Source organism: Podarcis tiliguerta (genome assembly GCF_965153285.1).
Source record: "Podarcis tiliguerta genome assembly, chromosome: 7".
NCBI lineage: Eukaryota > Metazoa > Chordata > Lepidosauria > Squamata > Lacertidae > Podarcis > Podarcis tiliguerta.
In genome coordinates this window covers 27,770,679-27,793,636 of record NC_139540.1, presented here as the reverse complement: position 1 = coordinate 27,793,636, position 22,958 = coordinate 27,770,679, and the positions used below count along the sequence as shown (strand labels likewise).

Below are 22,958 nucleotides of genomic sequence, written 5' to 3'. Positions count from 1 at the left end.
ATCTCACCAAGATAATGCCTACTGCTGCAAATGTGCATGTCATTGAAAAACAAAGTATGCTAATTGCTTCAGAAGTATTTGTTTTACCCATGTGCCAAGGTAATCAACTGATCGATCAGCTAAAGCTCCTGCAATTAATCAAGTAAGATTCTTTAATCAGGTGACAGTCCTATCTTTGATCAGCAATATCTCATGCATTCAAGTCTACAAACTGGGGACCCACACACATGGATGAACTTGCCCTCTAGTTTCCCAAGGGCAAAGTAGAGACATTAACACTTCCTCGCTTTGCTGGAGTGTTGTGCAAATTAATTAGCTAACACCTTCCACAACACACACACACATGCTCAGCATTTGAAGCAGGTAAAATGCCAGCTGAGTCTTCCTGCATGTAGAGCCCTCAAGTTGCCAGACAGTAAGGAGGTGAAAGCTAACAGCACTATTTACAGGCATGCTGTTTTGTGCTGCCTCCACATCTGTCATCTTACCTTACGGTTCACAGCAAGAAATAATTCATTTTTTTCTGCTTGAGTTAACACATTACCATGTGCCAAGGTTACCTCAAAGGAGAGCTGGGAAGGCAAGTCGCAGCAAGTGGCAGTTATCTAGAGGTTCAGGACAAGAGAGAGATGCCTCCTTCAAAATGCTTTTGCATGAAGGTAATGTTTCACTGCCTCGAACATCTGCGTCTCGCTGTGACTCTATTTCTTACTGCTAGAGCGCATACCCAAGAGCATGTCTTTTTTAAAAGGCATTTTTATTAAATTTTCCAAAGTACAGAAATGAGGGGGGGGGGGGGGAGAGAGAGAGACAAAAATGAGATAGCCAAAGGTTAACCTGCAAAGCAAAACCACCCCTTATTTCTAAATTTGTCTGATCTGCCCACATGGTCATTTACAGTGGTACCTCAGGTTACATACGCTTCAGGTTACAGACTCTGCTAACCCAGAAATAGTGCTTCGGGTTAAGAACTTTGCTTCAGGATGAGAACAGAAATCGTGCTCCAGTGGCGGAGCAGCAGCAGTAGCAGTATCAGGAGGCCCCATTAGCTAAAGTGGTGCTTCAGGTTAAGAACAGTTTCAGGTTAAGCACGGACCTCCGGAACGAATTAAGTACTTAACCAGAGGTACCACTGTATACTGTTAGGAAGGGGAGAGAAATTTAACTCAGTTTGCATTAGAGGTGAGCCTATCTAACCTACACACTGAGAAAAAATGTGCTAAATTAAACACAGCCATCCTTGGGAATTTGTGTCGCAGAGCAGTTGTCCAGCCCAGTAATGTGTGCAAAGATGCATTCACTAGGGTAAAATGCGCATTAATGCCGGGCCAGTCCAAAATGTTTTGACGCTTGAGGCAAAACAGATAATGGTGCCTCCTCCCCTCCTCCTCCTCCATCACCACCTGAGTTGACTGGAGGCAGCCTGGGGAAGGAAAAGGGGAACCTGGGGGGGGGGGGAGCAGGTGGCAGCAGCAGTGGCCCTGCTCTTCTTAGGCAATAGCCACATGCAACTAGTGCAGGAGGCAACAAGCAGCATGCTCCTTGGGGGCCTAGATCTGCTGTCCCTCCCGGCTGTCCCCAGCCCGCCACCTGAGACGACTGTCTCACCAAGGCTCATGGGCAGGTGGGCCCTGATAAAACACAACATGGCAGGGAGAAATAACATGCAAAAATGCATGTTAGGGGAAGTTGTTTTTGCAAAAAAAAGTGTGTACGTTGGGCCAAACTGCATACAAAGGTATGTCCTTCCCTAGTTGGAAAACCAGCGGTTTTTATGTGGTATGACTTTTCTTTAGCTCTGCCCTGTGCAGAAACAGCATCGGGATTCCTACATAGCAAACTGAATTTGAATAAAACAAAATGTATTGGGGGTTATTGGGTTTTACCGCTGAAGATGATGAGATTTTGTCATATGCTGCAGCATCTAGGCTCTGTGTCATGGCCTCCTAGCAGACTTGTGCTTCAAGACCCTTTTGGAAAGAGTCCCATCTCGGATGCCTGAGAGCCAAACTTGAGGTGACACCCATTCAAACTTTTCCACCCCAGTGAAAATGGCCAGTGTGAGCTCTGATCCAGACTGGAACTACAGCAGGGGGCAAAGGGTTAAAATTTCCTGTACATCGTGATATGGATCCAGTTTAGGTTTCCCTGTGCTGGTTATTGGTTAACAAGCTGTGCAGTGCCAGACTACATGATATATCTAATTTAGCCCTAAGTAGAGTCTCCTTAATGGCTTGCAAACTTCTATATGTGCACAATTTCCTCCTGCGATATAAAGCTACCAGACGGGTGAAAAAATTCAGCCCTAAACTTCTCAATACAACAAATAAGAGATTTCAGTGACTGCAATCCTACTTACCTGGGAGTTAGTCTCATTAAGTCAGGTGGGCTTGCTTCTGACTAAGCATATATAGCATTACACTGTCAGTGTGCATTAGCAGTCCTTCTTAGAGTTTAAGATAAATTCTTCTTTCCATTTCTACAATTGGATTTTAGATCCTGATAACATGAATCAAGATGGTATCATTGCAATACTGATTGGATTTTTTAAAAATCAAAGAAGAAAGCACATTATTTCTTTAAGGACATTGCTTCCTTCCATTTCCTATCAAGTAATTTAATATTTTCTCAGAAGATAAGCTTTGCCTATGGATACAAAGTCCCTTGTTAGATACCTCCACAATGCTATGAATGTAAGATTAAATTGCAGTTGTATTAATCAAGAATATTTTCTTGCATAGAATAGCATAATTGCTAGAGCTCCGGATTTCACAGCTGACAAAATATCTGATTAGAACTGCTTCACTGGCAATCCTCAGGTACAGCTTAACTAACCTATTTTAAAGTCTCTAAAAATACACTCAATTATCTTCTTCTGGAAGTGTTTGTTAAAATGACCTTCCTCGTGGGATATAAGCAAATTATTTGCTTGAGCTACTGCAATGCCTTTTGTGTCTCTCATCTTCAAAACATTTTATTTCAGAATTGCCCCACTTCTTTCAGAGGTACTTCCCCCAATACTTTTCTCAGCAATACAAGACAGAAATAATATTGACTATAGTTTGTTAAGCGGTTGCTGGGAATTGTAACTCTGTGAAGGGTAAACTACACTACCCAGAATTCTTTGAGGTGGGAAATGTTCTTTCAGGACCTCCTCAGCCCTTGCAGCCCAGCTCAATGTCAGAGATAATCCAAAGGAGCAATGTCCCCCATGTTTCAAAAGCTCAACTGGCTTCAGCAAGAAGTCAAACATTTAGTGTCTCCTGTCCCAAGCTGTGGAATGCTCTTCCATTTGAGTGACCTTCAGGTGTCTCTTGAAGACCTTTTTATATATACTGACAGGCCTACTCAGTTGTTGAATTTCCTTTCCTTTCCTTTTTGGATAAGCCAGTCATTTTTGTGATTATTTTGTAATTTTATGTTGTGCAGTGTCTTGATATGTTATGTGAATAGGTGGTATATAAATATTTTTATAAATAAGTCACTTCACACTTTGCATCGCAGGACCAATCCAGAACCAGTGTTGTGTAGCTTGGGCTTGCCGATCAGGTCAGTGGATTGAATTCGTGTGATGGGGTGAGCTCCCGTTGCTCTGTCCCAGCTCCTGCCAACCTAGCAGTTTGAAAGCACACCAGTGCAAGTAGATAAATAGGTACCACTGTGGTGGGAAGCTAATGGCGTTTCTGTGTGCTCTGGTTTCTGTCACAGTGTTCCGTTGCGCCAGTAGCAGTTTATTCCTGCTGGCCACATGACCCAGAAAGCTGTCTGTGGACAAATGCCGGCTCCCTCAGCATCAAAGCGAGATGAGTGCAGCAACCCCATAGTCACCTTTGACCAGACTTAACCCCCCAGGAGTCCTTTACCTTTTTACCTAGTGGTTAGTGTGCTGGACTAAGGCCTGGGACACCAGAGTTCAAATCCCCACTCAGCTTGCTAGGTGGTCTTGGGCCAGTCACTCACTCTCCGTCCAACCTACCTCACAGGGTTGTTATGAGGATAAAATGGGGAGCAAGAGGAACCACGTCCACCACCTTGAGCTCCTTGTAGGAGAGGTGGGATATGTCTGTCATCCATAAAAATAGGTCACCCCTGCGTATTAACTCTTTGCACCACTGCTTAGGGAACGGATGCGGTTTCAGTCATTATTCGTAGAAAAATATACTTTCAAAACAATACGACAGAAAGAACCCACTGTATTTTGGCGGACCTGGTTTGCACATCACAATAAGCCATAACTATTGCACAGAGCAAATGTGTGGGTTCACAGAGAGGAGATTGCAGCTGCTTCACTCCAACGTAGTCGTTTTGCTGTTGCGTCATGGTTAGCCAAGCCATGGTTTGGCTTAATGTCATGGTTTTGTTTCTCTCCAGATTAACCAGGAGCTCTAACCAGGATCTGATGATTTACAGTTTATGGTTTGTCTGGGAGAGCTAAACCACGAGCCCTGGTTCAGTCAACATGCGAAGCTATTGCTTAGCTCAGCATGTTGGAGCAGCAAAATGACTAGGGCTGAGCAAACTGGCTACATCTGGGGCTGCAGGCACAGTTGTGCTAAGCCATGGTTTGGTTTGGCTTAGCATGGCATGTGAACCAGGTGCTACTGGAAGCTTAAATGCAGTAAGAACTTTAAAGCTATTTTATGTAAAACCATAAAATGATGCCCATGTTTTCATCGGAGAGATGTTGGAGGGTATGGATTAGCGCCACAAAATGGAATTACTATTATTCGGCAAAATATACATTTCTAAATAAATATCCATAAGATGTATGGTTTTGGTGTTAAGTGACAAAATATTTTTTTCCACTTTCCTCTTATGATTCAAATTCACATGTATATTGAGAGGGGGGAAGTACTAGAGACTCAGAAACTCCTGGTTGCTGATTCTTTTGTCAGCCGCTCTGTAGCAATCTCAGCTTCCCCAGGCAAAAATCGCTATAATGAAATAAATGTCGCTTACCGGCTAGGAACAACGCAGCTTTAAAAATTAGATTTTTGTTTCCTGTTGGTTATAATATACTTGTAACTGGTGAAGCGCACAGGGAGGAACATATTTAGTCACAGGGTTAGGGAGACTCCTAGTGGCTAAATGTAACCATTTTCAGCCATGCAGAAAATAAAATGCCCCACTTGCCAGGTTGGTTAATGGTACAGCGGGGTTGGGATATGGCAGACGAAAATTAGATGTCAGATATGATTGGATCTTTTCTGTAAAAGTCAGCTGGTGGAAGAAGTGGTGCTTATGGGGTAGAGGGAATGAGGTTAACTGTTTCACTTGTGCAGTTTTTAAAACTATGTATTCCAAAGCTGCAATCTTTGAAAAATATTTGCCCACCAGAAGGGGAAACGGCATGTCGAGGTGGGGGGTGGGGGTTCATCAGGAAAACAGAGCAGGGAGGAAAGGGTTAATCACCTCTTTTTTTTCTTCCCCACCCCCAAATTGTGGCCCTCCCAAAACTGCTTTATAGTTTATAGAAACTGGAGATCCAATCACTCTCCTTCAAACCAAAATAATACCTTTAATTTCAAATTCAAGCACAGTTGCTCTGAAATTGGCTGTTGCACTTTCTGAGTATACGTCTCTTTGAAAGCTGTTTAAAAGGCGATGATTTAATGTTTTCGAGGAGCATGCACACATTCTTCAATATTTTAAGGATATGTTGTCCTGTCCGATCCAACTCACATTCTTGTCTCCTCCTGCCCTTGCTCTTATGTTGTCCTTTACACCCAGAGTAGCTTTGTTACTAATAGGAAAGAGTTAGTTTGTGTCTGCCTGCTGAGCTTATGTTGTGTAAGCACTATGCAGAGCGCAATGATGTTGTACTGGAAACAATGAAACAGGAAGGAGAAGCGAATTAAAGTCCAGCCAAGGCTAGTGACTGCTTGCTATCTACTTCTGGAGGCAGACACAAGACTCAGTACTTTTTTTAAGCATAGAGAGGCATCAGACCCTCTTTTCCACTATGCCGGGCTATTCAGAGTTTTTCTTCAATGTGGATCATGGGTACCTCGAGGGCCTGGTCCGAGGCTTCAAATGTGGCATCTTGACGGCTTCTGACTATGTCAACTTAGCACAGTGCGAAACGCTGGAAGGTGAGTAGGAGTCAAAGGAAATCTCAGTCTCGTGACATTTGAAAGTATCACAGCGGCCTCTGTAGCTCTGCTGGGAGGGGAATGGTATTTGATCAACTAACATTTGTTGAAATGTGTTTTTCTTTTTAAATGTTACTGAAACAAAACAAAAATGGGATTGTCCTTCAAAAGGTCAACTGGAATTCATATTGGGATGAAGGCAGAAATCATATATATACTGTACCTGAGGTCAACTGAAATGACATTGAGTTTGTTGGGAATGTGTAACGCTAGCATAGCAATAAAGTATTAAAATACAGCTGCTGTTACCAGTTGGACTATACAAATAAACCAATATTCTTTTATACTTGTAGCCTAATTCATAGCCACGTTAAGTCAAGAACTGAAATAAACAAGACTACTAATAATTTGTCTTAATGGCATTTTTGGTGGATAAGTAGATGATTTTGTGCTGGAATCGTTCAGTGCCATCCAAGAAGACACTGAAGTCCCACACAAAACATATCCGCTGAGAAGTAAATCCCACTGTGTATCATGGACATCCCTGTCTGGCAAACACATGTTTTGCATGCTTCCATAATTGGGCATTACGTTCCATCGTGTCTTAACATTGCTACTTTTCAGTATTTTGCCTTCAAAAACAGGGAGAAATGCCTGTAGTGAGGAGTACCACCCATATTAAAAAGGGGACTCTAATGCATCAATTGCATAAAATGCTCTCCTCCCTTGGGCTGATCTTTGTCAGAAATCGCTCCTCAGCCCTGCCCAGATTTGGAGGATAAGCCCACCTGAGGCCACTTGAGTTTCCTTTGGCTCAGACCTCAAAGCAGCCCATATACAAGGAATTGGGAAAAGGCTGCTGGCAGGCAGCACAGTTCTGCCTTTATTTCTTCTTGGCTCTTTTTTATATAAAGTTTCTTCTGCCTTGCTTTTCTGAGACTCTCCCTAAATTCTTCCTGATCTGTTTGCCTGCTCCTCACTTTGTCTCCCCTTAGCTTCCTTCCTGCTTTAGCTGTGCCACCCATGTCCTGGGTGGCAGGACTACTTGCTCCCAGCCTCTTGCTCTGCAACAGCTTCTCATTGAGAAATGTTTGAAACACGGGGTGGGTGTTGTTGACGCTCCTTGGTCCTTACGCTTCTATGATCACTTTCCCCAGCCTGGTAGCCTGCAGATGTTCTCCTATCAGTCCCAACCAGTTTAGCAAGTGGCTGGGAATGGTGGGAACTGGTGTCTAACTGCAGCTCACTGGGTTGGGGGAGGCTGTTATGTGCTGGGTTTGTATCATTTGGTCTCTCATCACATCGCAACATGATCATGAGTGCTACACCTAACACTTCCCAAAGCTATATTACGGTGCAGTTGAATATGTAACCTGGTCCATCCAAAGGTAATGGCAGAGCAATCCAGTGGTGATTCAGACGAGCAAACCAGCTTTAAAAATGTGGCCACCATTGCAGGAATTGCTAGTGAGCCATGCAATCTATGAGGGCCATTCCTTCTTGTTACCAGTACCAGACTCTGACGATGACACAGGTGTGGGGCAAGACAACCTCTCTCTGCTGCACATCCAGCAGTGATGTGAAGAGGGGGATAAGCTCCGACAAGAAGCTCATGAAGGCTAAGAGGTAAATTAGGATGAAAGATACCAGCAACTAGGGATGGAGGGGAACATCAATTCAGTTTGCATTTAAACCTACCTAATTTGCACTTTCTGGAACAATATGTCAGTGGTGTCCAAACTTTTTTCAAAGAGAGCCAGACTTGATGAAGTGGAGGGCCATGAGGGCTGACTAAAGGGCCAACCACAGTTGTTAATCTTTTTTTAGGATTGAAGTTGTTGAGCTTTTTGAGGTTTTGTTATTAGGGTTGAAGTTGTTGAGGTTTTTTAAGGATTTCCCCCCAAGAAATAAACTGCCACATGGGCCGGATTAAACCAACCAGTGGGCTGAAATAGGCCCCCGAAACGGACTTTGGACATGCCTGCAATATGCCAACTAAAACACAGTCAACCTTTGAAAATTGCACTTCTCTGAATTTTGCAATATCTTTTTCATATATTACCATAAAGCATTGCTTTCCAAACTGTGTTTCGTGAAACGTTTGTGTGTTGGCTGCAGTGTGTAGGTGTGTCACATGACTGCTCCCCACGCTCCTCCCGGGGCTGGAAAGGGGTTAGTTTAACCTCTGGTTTGCTAGGAAAACTGAATTACTGTGTTGCGAAATGATGCTTGTCTAAAAAGTGTGTCACCAACATGAACATTAGGAAAGGTCTGTGGTAAAGTATGCATAGATTAGTGAAAATAACATACAGAAATGCATGATATAAGGTAACAGTTCCCCAACTTCTTTTCACCCACTATTCGCTATGAAAATTTCTGAGGGGCTTGGTGAACCATTTAACAATTTCCCTGTTGCCTGTTGTAGCAATTGTGATGCGCTCTGCTAAACGCCGTATGAATTTTAATTGAACTTTTATTGGTTCTTTTATTTCTTATATTGTGATTTATTGTATTACTGTTTGAATTCCATAGAATTCAAATTGTAAGTGTTCTTCACAGACCACCTGAATGAAACTCATGGACCATTGTTGGTCTGTGGACCTTAGTTTTGGAAACCCTGTATTAGGGGAAATTGCTCTGTAAAATGCATATATTAGGCAAAATTTCACACAAATACACTGGTGAATTTTCATGAGGACTTTTAAAAAATTGCAAATGAATGTTTAAATGTGAACTAAACTTAACAGTGGAACAATGAAAAACGTAGAGAAACGAAAAACGACATATTTGGCTATCTTGACGCAAGATCACTGACCTTTAGAGCCAAGCAGGCATTTTAACCTGAATCTCTCAGCAGTCCAAGTTTCTTTGCAAACTACAAATTACATTCCGTTTCTGGTGCAAACAAGCTCACACATACTGAAGTAAAATGAACATGTGCGGAGGTCATTACAGATATTCGGTGTGCATTGATTTCTCTGCATTTGTGAGGACAAGTTATGGTCCGTGAATCACCTCCGAGTCATCTGTCCTCTGTGGCTACAGTTTCATCCATGCCCTTTTTCTGCATGGAAAAGAGCAATGAGACAGCAGAATGCTGGCTGCCTTGGGTTATTTGACTCTATCCCTTTGTTGCTTGCAAGGGTTTCATCCGCACAATGTTTTACCAACAGAGCCTTGTTTTTAAATTCTGCAGCACTTTGTTTAACATGTAACCCTTCATTAGCTTTTACTGGCAGGCTTCAGTCTAAGGCAGAAAAAACAGAAGCCGCACAGGTACATGCTGATGTGAACTTGTATAATTAGTTAAACCGAGTGCACAGCAGCTTCAAAAGCATTTAAATGATCCAAAGCTCAGAGTCTGTCCTTGTGTGCAACTTCTAAAGGGAGTTTGTTATGGAGAGATGCTTTGGTATCAGATACTCTGATCTATCTTTTCCTCTTTGCCAAATTTCCATTCCCAGATTTTGTACAGGGAAATCATTGTACATCCTGCAGTAGGAACTAGCAGACGATGACCCAGTTCACACAGTCAGTTGAAGTGGTTTTTTTCTTTTTTTAAAAAAATAATAATCAGGTGACTAGTAAAATCACACACAATGAGTCACATTGCATCATCCTTCAGAATTCCTGGTGGAGAAGGGGACTCAGTTTCATCGGTGGGTGGTGACTATTGACATTCTGCAACAGTGAAGCTCTTTGCTTTGCTTCCCCCCACAGAGGGGAGAACGTAAATGGATCTGGATAGGGACACAACTGGGGCTAAATTTGTTCTTTACTGAAACAGACAAAATACAAAGCTTACATGAGATTATAATAGTTGCTTCCATTGATGTGCATTGCATTTATGTCATGAGAGACATTTATGTGTATTCACTTCTTCCGGTAAGTGCCAATAAAACCCAATATAATATACTTAAGACATGTTGTTGTTGTCGTTCAGTCGTGTCCGACTCCTCGTGACCCCATGGACCAGAGCACGCCAGGCATTTCTGTCTTCCACTGCCACCCGCAGTTTGGTCAGATTCATGTTTGTAGCTTCGAGAACACTGTCCAACCATCTCATCCTCTGCCGTCCCCTTCTCCTTGTGCCCTCCATCTTTCCCAACATCAGGGTCTTTTCCAGTGAGTCTTCTCTTCTCATGAGGTGGCCAAAGTATTGGAGCCTCAGCTTCACGATCTGTCCTTCCAGTGAGCACTCAGGGCTGATTTCCTTAAGAATGGATGCGTTTGATCTTCTTGCAGTCCATGGGACTCTCAAGAGTCTCCTCCAGCACCATAATTCAAAAGCATCAATTCTTCGGCGATCAGCCTTCTTTATGGTCCAGCTCTCACTTCCATACATCACTACTGGGAAAACCATAGCTTTTACTATACGGACCTTTGTTGGCAAGGTGATGTCTCTACTTTTTAAAATGCTGTCTAGACTTAAGACATATAATATACTTATTACATATATACTGTCACCCTAATCTCTAACCAGTGTGAAATTCCAGGGGTTCCAGCTGCTTACCTAGGATTCCTGTTTCCTTTTGGAAATGTGGCACAGTGGAGACTGTAGTGTCTTTATGATATATGCTATGCTTCATTATGCTTCTTTGTTTTTAAATTGTATTTCTATGTTGTGTGAGTTAATTTTGTTCACATTTATGTACCCGAACTGGGAACATTTTGATGAAGAGTGATAGTAGTGCAGCAATAAAACTGCTAGCACATTTGCAAAGCTAAGCAGGGTCTGGTATGGCTTCAAACTGGATGAGGGACTGTGTGTTGAGATTCCAGCATTGCAAGCAACTGGACTTAGGTGACCCTTGCGGTCCCTTCCAGTTCTATGATTCTATGAAGTACATTTTAAATAAAGACATGATCAAGTTTTATCATTATTATAGAGGCTTTAGGGCAGTTTTTATGTCTGGGAGCTGGACTAATGTGCTGCATCAGAACTAGGTCTTCCTATGTGACTGTAATACCTGCTCGACCTGTACAATTGCAAACAAAAACAAGGACCCAGATGCACTTGGCCTCTAATGCTTTCACCTTGAAACAACCCTGTAAAAGTTGTTATGAGATTCCTACTGCTCAGAGAATGGAGAGTGAAAGAGTAGCCCAAAAAAAGAGAAAAGGAAGAGATTCCCCCCCCCCCACCCAGCAATCTTGGACATCTATGTGCAATGTCTGAATCTGTACATAATAGGAAGAAGAAGAAGAGTCTGGTTTCAATATCCCGCTTTATCACTACCCGAAGGAGTCACAAAGCGGCTAACAATCTCCTTTCCCTTCCTCCCCCACAACAAACACTCTGTGAGGTGAGTGAGGCCGAGAGACTTCAAAGAAGTGTGACTGGCCCAAGGTCACCCAGCAGCTGCATGTGGAGGAGCGGAGATCATAGAATCATAGAATCATAGAGTTGGAAGAGACCACAAGGGCCATCGAGTCCAACCCCCTGCCAAGCAGGAAACACCATCAGAGCACTCCTGACATATGGTTGTCAAGCCTCTGCTTAAAGACCTCCAAAGAAGGAGACTCCACCACACTCCTTGGCAGCAAATTCCACTGTCGAACAGCTCTTACTGTCAGGAAGTTCTTCCTAATGTTTAGGTGGAATCTTCTTTCTTGTAGTTTGGATCCATTGCTCCGTGTCCGCTTCTCTGGAGCAGCAGAAAACAACCTTTCTCCCTCCTCTATGTGACATCCTTTTATATATTTGAACATGGCTATCATATCACCCCTTAACCTTCTCTTCTCCAGGCTAAACATGCCCAGCTCCCTTAGCCGTTCCTCATAAGGCATTGTTTCCAGGCCTTTGACCATTTTGGTTGCCCTCCTCTGGACACGTTCCAGTTTGTCAGTGTCCTTCTTGAACTGCGGTGCCCAGAACTGGACACAGTACTCCAGGTGAAGTCTGACCAGAGCAGAATACAGTGGCACTATTACTTCCCTTGATCTAGATGTTATACTTCTATTGATGCAGCCCAGAACTGCATTGGCTTTTTTAGCTGCCGCGTCACACTGTTGGCTCATGTCGAGTTTGTGGTCAACCAAGACTCCTAGTTCCTTTTCACATGTACTGCTCTCAACCCGGTTCCCCACATTACGAGACTACCGCTCTTAACCACTACACCACACTGGAAGACACACTCAGTGCAAACTGCGGTTTACAAGTCAGCTTCCAACCCTGATTTCAGATCCTGACTTGTCAGCTCCACAGTGAGTGTGGTTTGGGGTGGGTTCAGACCTTAAAGCAAACCATGGGATTGTGCTACATCTGAACCCAGCTACCGGGTGTAAAGAAGGAAACGAAAGAGAAGTATGAATTAAAAATGAAAAGCGATACTGTCTCTTTAACCTCCTTTGTTTCTTTGTAGAAAATAAATCTTTTTCAATTCTATTCCAGACCTGAAGTTACAATTGCAAACCACAGACTACGGAAACTTCTTAGCCAACGAAACAGGCTCTCTCACGGTTTCTATCATCGACGACAAACTAAAGGCCAAACTATTGGCAGAATTTCACTATTTCAGAAATCATGCCTTCGAGCCACTTTCCACATTCCTAAACTATATTACGTAAGTAAAATTAGTAATTTCATAATGTGAGCAACTAATAAACAATGACTAAAGGCCCATAAAGTCAGAGTATTGAAAGCCAGTGTGGTCTAGTGGTTAGAGTGTCAGACTAGGATCTGGGAGACCAGGATTTGAATCCACACTCAGCCAGGAAGCTCAATGGGTGACTTTGGGCCAGTCAATTCCTCTCGGCCTGCCCTACCTCACAGGGTTGTTAAGGGGATTAAATGAGGAGAGTTAGAACCATGTACACCACCTTGAACTTCTTGGAGAAATAGGTGGGATAGAAATGTGGTAATAAATCAATTATAGTTTCATGCATATGTTTTTTAGCCCATTTTAATGGAATAGTTATGTACAAACTTACCGCCATATTTTCTGGATTTTATGGGTACCATGACATATTGCAACCTGAATTAGTTTCCATTGGGAATAAACTTTGCAAGGTCACTTTGTTCAAGCCCCATTGAAATAAATGAGTTTTACACAGAAGCAATGTTTGGTGGATTGTTTTCTGAAGTGTGCATCTTATGCTAAGCAGAATGGCCTAGACTCTGTTCAGTAAAGGTAAAGGTACCCCTGCCCATACGGGCCAGTCTTGACAGACTCTAGGGTTGTGCGCCCATCTCACTCTAGAGGCCGGGGGCCAGCACTGTCCGGAGACACTTCCGGGTCACGTGGCCAGCGTGACATCGCTGCTCTGGCGAGCCAGAGCCGCACACAGAAACGCCGTTTACCTTCCCGCCAGTAAGCGGTCCCTATTTATCTACTTGCACCCGAGAGTGCTTTCGAACTGCTAGGTTGGCAGGCACTGGGACCGAACAATGGGAGCGCACCCCGCCGCGGGGATTCAAACTGCGACATTTCGATCGGCAAGTCCTAGGCGCTGAGGCTTTTACCCACAGTGCCACCCATGTCCCCGATACTCTGCTCAGTAATGGCAGCTTAATCAGAAAACTTACAGTACAATCTGATTACTCAGGAGTAAGCTCCGTGCATTCCCAGTAACGCATTTAGGATGGACTTCAATAAGTAGATCCAAGGCCTACTTATGTAGTCATTGTATTCATTAGCAATGCTTCTTCTGGCCTGCAGTAAATTCTTATGGCAGATGCCCAGACGTTTATCTTTTAATTCATTTTGGCAGCATTGTAATATTAAATTTCCCAACTCCCTTTGAAGCAAGGTTTATTTTTTTACTTGGCAACCTAATTAACATTGATTTCTTAACATCAGGCTGTTTGGGTGGATTTTGTGATTGAATTCATTAAGTCTTCCTAGTTGTTTAAAAGTCTATGCAAGGAATGGTAGCCTGCAGCCATGGTGCGTGAGCTGTGATCCTCCCGGATGGACCACCCTCCCGGTCCTGTGATTTTCACGCAATAAAAGGCAAGAATCCCTCTAAATTTCCTCTGTCAAGTTTGGGCTGTGGTTGTAACTTTCTGGTAGAAGTCAGCGCCATGTCCATCTCACCAGAGGCTTCGTGTCTGACATTATAGCAGCCTTCCATAACCCAGTGCCCTTCATATGTCCAAGACTACAACCCCCATCGTTCCTGACCATTGTCTGTGCTGGCTGGGATTTATGGGAGTTGTAGTCTGGAATGTGCCAGGAATGCATCGGGAGGCAGGATCAGATGTGACTGGTCTTCATGTGTTCATTCATAATAAGGTTCAATGAGACCCCACATGTATGAATGTATGTGCATGGTTTATTTCCACACTATCAAACAGGACTCTACTTAAATTGGCAATCGGCCACAACACATTTGGAAAACAAGCCCATTTCCTGACAAAAAGTGGCTCTGGGCATTAAATTCTAAGTTATTGATTTTTGCATTTGATTGCAGTGATTCTGTGCAAGCCTGGTTAGATTAAGGACTGTCTAATGTAGCGTTCTGTTTACAAGAATTCCTTGTTGCCCCATTGCCACAGCTGATAAAGAGTGATCACACCTTTTCTGCAGAGCCCTGGCTATTTTAACCTTTATATTTGCAAAATGTGGCTTGGTGTTTGGCTTTTTTAAAGCACTTTTCTCCCTGAGGAAGAACATAGTATTTTGTTGAATGTTGTTTTCTCTCACTAGGTACAGCTACATGATTGACAACGTGATCCTGCTCATTACTGGCACACTGCGTCAGCGGCCCTTGGAAGAGCTGGTTCCCAAGTGCCATCCATTGGGCAATTTTGAGCAAATGGAAGCTGTCAGCATTGCTCCAAACCCTGCAGAGTTATTCAATGCAATTTTGGTGGATACACCCTTAGGTATGACTGTTCACAATTTTGTGTGTATGTGTGGACCTTCAGATGAGATTTCTATCAGGGCAGCACTTGCTCTCGACATCTAGTCTGCAGTACTTGTGGCCCATTAAAATGAAGGCAGCCAGTTGTCTTAGGGCAAAGACCACACAAATGGCAGAATTTTTGCCCTGCATGAAGAAGGTCCCAAATTCAATCCCTGGCATCTCTACTTACGGCTGGAAACATCCCAAGTCTGAAACCCTTCTCTGATCCTCTGAAGAGCTCAGAGGGGTTCTCAGGCTGCTTTGCACTTAGGCACTACTGACGGCTACTCTTAGCTTCAGAAGCTGAAGCTTTGCTGCTGGTCCCTCTCTAGAGGCTGGGGAGACCAGCAGCAAAACTGGGCAGCAGAACAGGGGTGATGATCTGGGGGGGGGGGGATGATCCCTGAGGCAGCTACCTCACCTTGCCTTTTGGGTGGGTCGGCTCTGCCCTGTAGGAAAGCTTTAGAGAGCTGTCAAAATAACTAGAAATTCATTCATTGAATGGGACCAGGCACTCTCAGTGATTTTTCTCTCCAATATTCTTAAAAGAAATAAATCAGCATTTACAATCAAAATTATAACAAAACAAACAAATAAATGTATCAAAATGGGTGATATAATATATGCAGAGATTAGAATAGACTTCACATAGATCATCTATTTATTTTTATTAGTTATTAAATTTATTAGTCGCTTTATCTAGGCAACCCAAAGCAACACTGACTGCTAGGTCAGAGAGTAGACCAAATTTTATGCTAGCATTTCCTACGAGACACCTGGTGGAGATTTGGATTAGCAACCCCATTATCTTCAAAGCAGAATCCTACTGCAAAGCTGTATTATATATACACCACATCAGGAATGTCGAAAACGTTTACTTCCTCTCCTTCCTTCTATATTATTTTTTGTAGTACAGTAGAAAGTCAGTCATTGAGCATAAAAAAATTGTTAAAACTGATAAGTGGGCTTCTTATGCTTCTTTACAGCTTGCCTTTATAATTTAAACATATCTGCTTTTCAGCTGATTTCTTTCAAGACTGTGTATCTGAAAACGATCTGGATGAAATGAACATTGAAATCATGCGCAACAAACTGTATAAGGTAAATGCTTTCAGCACCAGCTGTGAAAAAGTAAATCAGGGGGATAGGTACAATGTACAGCCATGAAAATAAGCGGTCTTGAGAACTCTGGAGAATAGGTAGGATTTAAATAGTGTAAAGGTACCCCTGCCCATATGGGCCAGTCTTGACAGATTCTAGGGTTGTGCGGCCATCTCACTCAAGAGGCCGGGGGCCAGCGCTGTCTGGAGACACTTCCGGGTCACGTGGCCAGCATGACATCGCTGCTCTGGTGAGCCAGAGCCGCACACGGAAATGCCGTTTACCTTCCCGCTAGTAAGCGGTCCCTATTTATCTACTTGCACCCGGGAGTGCTTTCGAACTGCTAGGTTGGCAGGCGCTGGGACTGAACAATGGGAGCGCACCCCACCGCGGGGATTCAAACTGCGACCTTTCGATCGGCAAGCCCTAGGCGCTGAGGCTGAGGCCACCAGCTGTACTCTCAATAAATGGGGGGAAATTAATCCTGGTATTGATGTAATGCTCACTGCACCCTCTGTCGTTCCCTGAAATGAATTTGCATGCTGCAGGAAATGGCAAAAGCAAATGTGCAAGTGAGCCAACTTCCAGTTCTTGGCACTTCCTATAAAATGCAAAGCCACCCTAATTTGAGAGCAGGATGTAACATATAGAATGTGTAGAATTTGGACAAGTTCAACAATAAGGGTAATTCGGAGGGAGCAGGAAAAGCAAGTGTTTTCTGCTTCCTGGAATCTGTGTTTCACTGTCACGAATGAAACTTTCACATTTCCCCCCTTGTGATCAGATCTCCAAGCAGCCACCGTTTCTGGAGGGGTGGCCATATTAGTCTCTTGCAGAAAAAAAGAACAAAGAGTCTTGTGGAACCTTAAAGACTTTTCACACTATTGTGGCATAAGCTTCCATGAACTATTTTCCACTTCAACAGCTGCACGAAATGTTTTCTTGACTTACAGGTGTATATAAACAGACGGGTGCCTCAGGGGAATGGTAAACGTTGAGGTAGTGTATATTAGGCAGGATGGAGTTCAAGGAAACCTGCTTTCTAGTAAATGTGCATGGGAATTTGCCTTTGTGCCATTACATGAACACTGACAACCTACTGTAGTAGTGTATGTGAAAATCAGATAACTGCACTTATTTAGTAAAGGCTAAGGTCCTCTAGGCTTTCCTACTGCAATGAACAGATATGACAATGTTCATATTTACTTGTGCATTCTAAATAAATAAAAACATTGCTTCTGCTAAATGTTATTGCCAACAATCTGGTTCCTCTCCTACCAAATGGGATTACTATTGCAGCAACACATCATCAGTAGGAGAAAACTAACCGGTCTCACACCTGTTAGTTTTTACATGTTTTGTACTTCCCATAATGGCTGGTTGAACATAATAAGTAAGGGAAATGGCTGACTGACCGCTCCAGTCATGACTGTCAGTAATTCAGAGAAGGTTTGAATATAATGTTACTTTTTTCCTGTCCCATTCTTTAGTCTTACCTCGAAGCGTTCTATACATTCTGCAAAAACCAAGGTGGCACTACAGCAGATATAATGTGCCCACTCTTAGAGGTAAGGAAAACATTATGGCTAGGAATGAATCGGTCATTCTTTAGCCCATACTCCTTGTGCATGCATACATTTTTCAGTCAATTTGTCCTGTTTCCACATTGAGCTACATTTGTTTTCTTTCCAAAATTCACCTGTGAATGCTTCTATACCTTATCATGTTAGAAGTTGATTCAAGAGCTGCATTTAAAGTTTTCCAGTCTACACCCTGCCAATCCACACATTTCTGATATTACAATATCACAATATAAAAAAAAAAATCATAAGCTATTACTCTACAATATCTCGATAGTTAAAAATAAATGAATAGGGCAAAAGGAAAGTATCAAAATACTAAATGATCCATTACACATTTCACCAAAATGTACATAACTATGATTTTTCCATTTATGAATCACTTCCTATAAAACATTTAAAAGCATCATCAATGAAGACACATATAAGAACAATTATATCAATTTCATACCATTCATAACAATATTTCATTGTTCCTAGTTGATAACAACATTTCGTAACAGCTTGAAAGCAGAAAACGAAAAGCTCATATATTTCAGCAGTTCAAGAAATACTCAGTGCAGATCATGGGAGAATCAGTCAGCAGGCTGTATGAATCCCACTGTTCACGTGGGCAGGTCCACACCATACATTTAAAGTGCATTCAACGCACATTTAAAGCACATAGCTTCCCCAAAGCATCATGGGAACTGTAGTTTATTAAGGTGGTTGGAAACTGTACTTCTGTGATGGGAAAACTATGGTTCCCAGGATTCCTTAGGAGAGACTTGTGCTTTAAGTGTGCATTGAATGTGCTTTAGACTTCAAACAGACCTACATGCATATATGGTATACTGTATATATCTGTTGACAACTGGGGCCTTTGTATACAATTATGATAATTTGGGGAGCAAATCTAACAAATTAAACCAGAAAGTAATATTGCAGCTTTGATGCTTTTGATCCTGCTTCAAACATCCTGCCAGCCATATTAAAAAATGGCTTCCCTTTCAATTAATTTGCTGCACATTAATTCTGGGCCAAAATACTGTAGTTTGTTCTCGCTACATCTGCAGCCTCATGGTTGTTTTATCCCCTTTCACATCAAATCACCCCTTGTGATTCCACGGTGTCCCACAATTTCCACAAACTTACGAGGAGAGAAATCTGGGGTAAGGAAGATGAGAGCAGGCTCCCATTACCAGCAAACCCCTCCTGCGCTCCATAGCAGATGTCTACAAAATATTTTTTAAAGGCTGAAAGCTGTCGTTTGTTGTTGTCTTATGCAGTTTGAAGCAGACAGGCGTGCCTTCATCATCACCATTAATTCATTTGGCACTGAATTAAGTAAAGAAGACAGACAGAAGCTGTATCCAACGTGTGGGAAACTGTATCCAGAAGGCTTAGATATGCTTGCCAAAACAGAAGATTATGAGCAAGTGAAGGGCGTGGCAGACTACTATGCTGTATGTAAATACTAAATAGCTCCTAACAAAAGCTTACTGTGTCTACAACATTCCATGGCATGTACCACCAAAGAAAGGGCATTAAGTACTTGTTCAGCCAGATTCTAAACAAAGTGAAGAGTGCTGATTCTCAGCGCCCCTCACTAAGGGAAATACATGGGGCAATTGCCAAGGGAGGGGCCCATCGTCTCTGTCATAGGTGCCAACTCCTAAGGAACCAGGTCCCTTCGGGGGTCCCCCATAAAATACTTTAGGGGGCCAGACCCCCCAAAGTTGATGGGCATTGCTGCCTTTCATTCTTTTCCATGTTTGGATGTCATTTCTCAACAAGCCCTGTAAACAAACTTGTAAAAGGGTTCCTGGGTGGCAAGGAAGCTAGGATAGGATGAAAACCTAGGTGTCTAGAAACTGAAGCTTGGGGAGAGATGGGTTCAAGCCCCTTTTTAGCTTTAAGAATTCAGAGTAGCCCTGGACCAGTCAACCCTGTAGATCTGTGTTGAGGATAAAATTGGGGCGAGGGGGGAATAAACCTTCACCAGCACTTGGTACCTTCATTAGTAGGATCTGGGGCAGGGCTTATCTGCCCCCTCGCAATATTTTATTCAAGTTGGCATCCCTGGCCTCCCTTTTGTCCAGTTCTGAATGGGTCTTGATAGGTTGCGCTGAAGTCTCATTGCCCCAGCAGATGGACTGTCCACTATTCACAGCATCGCTGGTGGCAGAGGTGAGTGGGGTCCAACCGGTTGCCAGGATTAGGGTGGCCTGATTGGGGGGGAAGAAGGAAAGGCTCCTGCACCTTAAATTGTGTAGGAAGTCAGTGAAGCTACTCATTAAAGGTGCAATAGTCCCCAGACCGTGCTAGCCAGAGCCCAGCTCTTAGATTAGGGTGTGTACCGCCAAAGAGACCCGGTGAAACCTTTATAGTTGGGTCCAATTGATTTATGAAGGTTAATTGCACAATGTCTGAGAAGCTTTAGTGTAGTGTCAGTCACTCAAGAAAAAATGAATCTGTGTGCTTTGGAAAACTCATTTTAATCAGGAGATTGCATTTTCTGTAATTTACTGCCTACACATTCTTTAAACTCATAGCCTAACATGATGCAATAAGGATACAATGGCAGGCAATCGCATGCCAGGTTTCAACAAATACATCAAATAGGGATGGTTTCTGTTTCACTGTGTGTGGGTGACTGGGAGGCAAAAGTCTTCAGAACACAAACATTTCTATGTATATGAATCTGCCCTTTAGTAAGTCCATGAGGTTTAGCTGCACCACTCTGGCAGCAGCTGTCTAGGTTTTGAGGCAGGAATATTTCCCAGCCCCACCTGGAGCTGTCATGGCCTGAACCTGGGACCATCTGCATGCAAAAGATATGCTCTGTCACTGAACTTTGACCCCTATAAAATCACTTTCAGGCAGTGTATGAGTAAGAAATACCCTTGAAACTCACTGGCCATACATTCTAGAGTTGTGCACCTAAGGAACCTATTTACAAAAAAGAGATTAATTTTAAATACACAGAAACATCACATGTAAGCGAAATAAAAGCAGTGGTGTGTTGTTGGTTTTTTGTACTTTCAGCAATACAGGGCTTGCTTTGAATGTGTAGGAAGTGGTACAGGAGGAGAAAAAACGTTAGAAGATGCTTTTTTTGAACATGAGGTAAGATGCTCTTTCTCTGGTTCAAACCTTTACATTTGCTTTTCTTCGACTTGCTCAGAGTCAACTGTGACAGAAAGTGGTGATGGACTTGCAGGAGGTGACATTGCTCACTCTGAATAAACAGCCAGTATCTTCCTAAAGTTTAGGGACGTGGGTGGCACTGTGGGTTAAAGCCTCAGCGCCTAGGACTTGCATGGTCGGCGGTTCGAATCCCCGCGGTGGGGTGCGGTCCCGTCGTTTGGTCCCAGCGCCTGCCAACCTAGCAGTTCGAAAGCACCTCCGGGTGCAAGTAGATAAATAGGGACCGCTTACCAGCGGGAAGGTAAACGGCGTTCCGTGTGCTGCGCTGGCTTGCCAGATGCAGCTTGTCACGCTGGCCACGTGACCCGGAAGTGTCTGCGGACAGCGCTGGCTCCCGGCCTATAGAGTGAGATGAGTGCACAACCCTAGAGTCTGGCAAGACTGGCCCGTACGGGCAGGGGTACCTTTACCTTTACCCTTATCTTCCTAAAGCAGGAAGAGGGAATATGTAGCTCTCCAGATGCTGCTGGACACCCATCATCCCTGACCATTGACCATACTAGCTGGGGCTAATGGAAGTTGGAGTCCACTAAAATCTAGAGGGCCACAGGTTCCCCATCCTGTCCTTCAGTATTATGAAGCCGCAAAGTGCTAAAAATGACTACCACCTTTTGAAGAAGCAAACTCAAAAGAAAAAAATGCCCACAGAGCCATTTGTAAGTAATAGAGACATATGGTCAAATTCCATTCAAAGCAGCTCTGAATCTTCCAGCGCTGCAGCCATTAGAGAAACATTAATTTCAGTGTCCTAACCTATTCCTTTAATGTTCCTGCGGCCTGTTAAATTGTCACAAAAACCCAAAGATAGCTGCACTTTGACCCAGCTCCTACTGAGAAAAGTACTTGTAAAAGAAAAGGTTTGTAAAACTCTTTAGAATGCTTGAGAATGAAAGATGTAACGTACAAGTAACTGATTATTTCCCCTCGCTAATAAAATATTTCTTTCTTGCACTCTTTTCTTTAGGTCAAAATGAATGTGCTGGCATTTAACAACCAGTTCCATTTTGGGGTCTTCTATGCCTATGTAAAGCTGAAGGAACAAGAAAGCAGAAACATTGTATGGATTGCTGAATGCATTTCCCAGAGGCACAGAACAAAAATTAACAACTACATCCCTATTCTCTAAACTAGACTTTAGTGGTGTGTTGTAATGGTACATCTATTTCATCTACTGGGTTCTTTACTAAATTACTCATCATATTCCAAAAAGGGGGGTTAATTTGTACATTATAGCCACCAATAACATTTTATAATTATGATTAGCCAATTAGGCATTTTATGTTTGGGGCACTTCCATTTCCTCCTGCCCTCCCCGATCTTTTCCAGAGGTTCTGTTGGTAGATCATTAGTAGACCCATGACTGCAGAGTTTTCTGCAGGAATAGTGGAAGGCTCTGCCGCAAATATGCCTTTCTGACCCTTCTAGCCAGTGATCTCAGGGTTACGATTGCTCTGGAAAATGTAAAACCTCCCTCCCTATCTGATCCCTTTAATTATCACTGCCCCCAGCTGATGCTTTTTCTTTTTCTTTAAAAGCATGCACCTTAAATGCAAAGTTGCATTTCACTTCACTTCTGGTTGGGCCCCCAAAAATGTAAAGTATAGAGAAAGAAAAGCATTACTTTAAAGCATTAGCATTTCATTAAAGAATACTCATGTATCACATGCATGGTTAGATTTGAATGGCAAGACTCCTATAATACCACTTAAGAATCATAAAGGCCGACGAGAAATTAAAGTAACAGAAGCAGTTTTACTACCTAGCAATCGCTTGTAATTAGAAATATGTTGCAAAGACAGAAGAGGGAACTCCCTTGGGCTGTTTTGGTGGGACATAGACCTGTTGTTGTTTTAAAAAATGCAATAAATGGGTTAAATAAAAATATAATTGTTTTCCAGAAATTCACTGTGAATATATAGCCGCCATTCAGCTAAGAGTCATCAAATAAAGTTTGTCATGAAATGTGATGATATATGATGAGATGTAAGAATGTTACAGAATTGCTTATCTTGCTGTCCTGCTGAAATAAAATCTATTTCCTAGCCTATGCATGTACGTATACAATTTCTAGTTTGCTTTTGCTTTACCGGAAGGACAGAAGGAAGGGGAGCAAGGTGTCTGCTTTTAACATCTTCCATGCTGTTTT

General features: G+C 42.9%; 1 protein-coding gene and 1 long non-coding RNA gene across 3 annotated transcripts in view; one reads left to right on the top strand and one right to left on the bottom strand.

The window, feature by feature from the left end:
* LOC310682563 overlaps positions 1–22,958 on the bottom strand; it is a 238,227-nt gene that overhangs the window by 204,975 nt on the left and 10,294 nt on the right. The gene's annotated exons all lie outside the window — the stretch shown is intronic.
* ATP6V0D2 (ATPase H+ transporting V0 subunit d2) lies at positions 3,701–22,859 on the top strand. Of its 2 annotated transcripts, none has more exons than XM_083451300.1 (8): positions 3,701–6,092; positions 12,487–12,658; positions 14,744–14,922; positions 15,964–16,043; positions 17,534–17,611; positions 18,892–19,068; positions 20,651–20,881; positions 21,254–21,911. In XM_083451300.1, the coding sequence occupies exons 1-7, from the start codon at positions 5,963–5,965 to the stop codon at positions 20,849–20,851; spliced, it is 1,017 nt and encodes a 338-aa protein (XP_083307426.1). In that variant the 5' UTR covers positions 3,701–5,962; the 3' UTR covers positions 20,852–20,881; positions 21,254–21,911. The 2 variants fall into 2 exon arrangements, with proteins under 2 accessions (XP_083307426.1, XP_083307425.1); XM_083451299.1 differs by having other exon boundaries at positions 3,704–6,092; positions 20,651–20,731; positions 21,777–22,859.

Bases quoted from the DNA above. Each gene is read 5' to 3' on its own strand.
- ATP6V0D2 (XM_083451299.1), top strand. From the start codon at position 5,963: ATGCCGGGCTATTCAGAGTTTTTCTTCAATGTGGATCATGGGTACCTC. The intron at 6,093-12,486 runs GTGAGTAGGAGT...ATTCTATTCCAG, and splicing joins ACAGTGCGAAACGCTGGAAG to ACCTGAAGTTACAATTGCAA. The intron at 20,732-21,776 runs GTAAGATGCTCT...TCTTTTCTTTAG, and splicing joins ATGCTTTTTTTGAACATGAG to GTCAAAATGAATGTGCTGGC.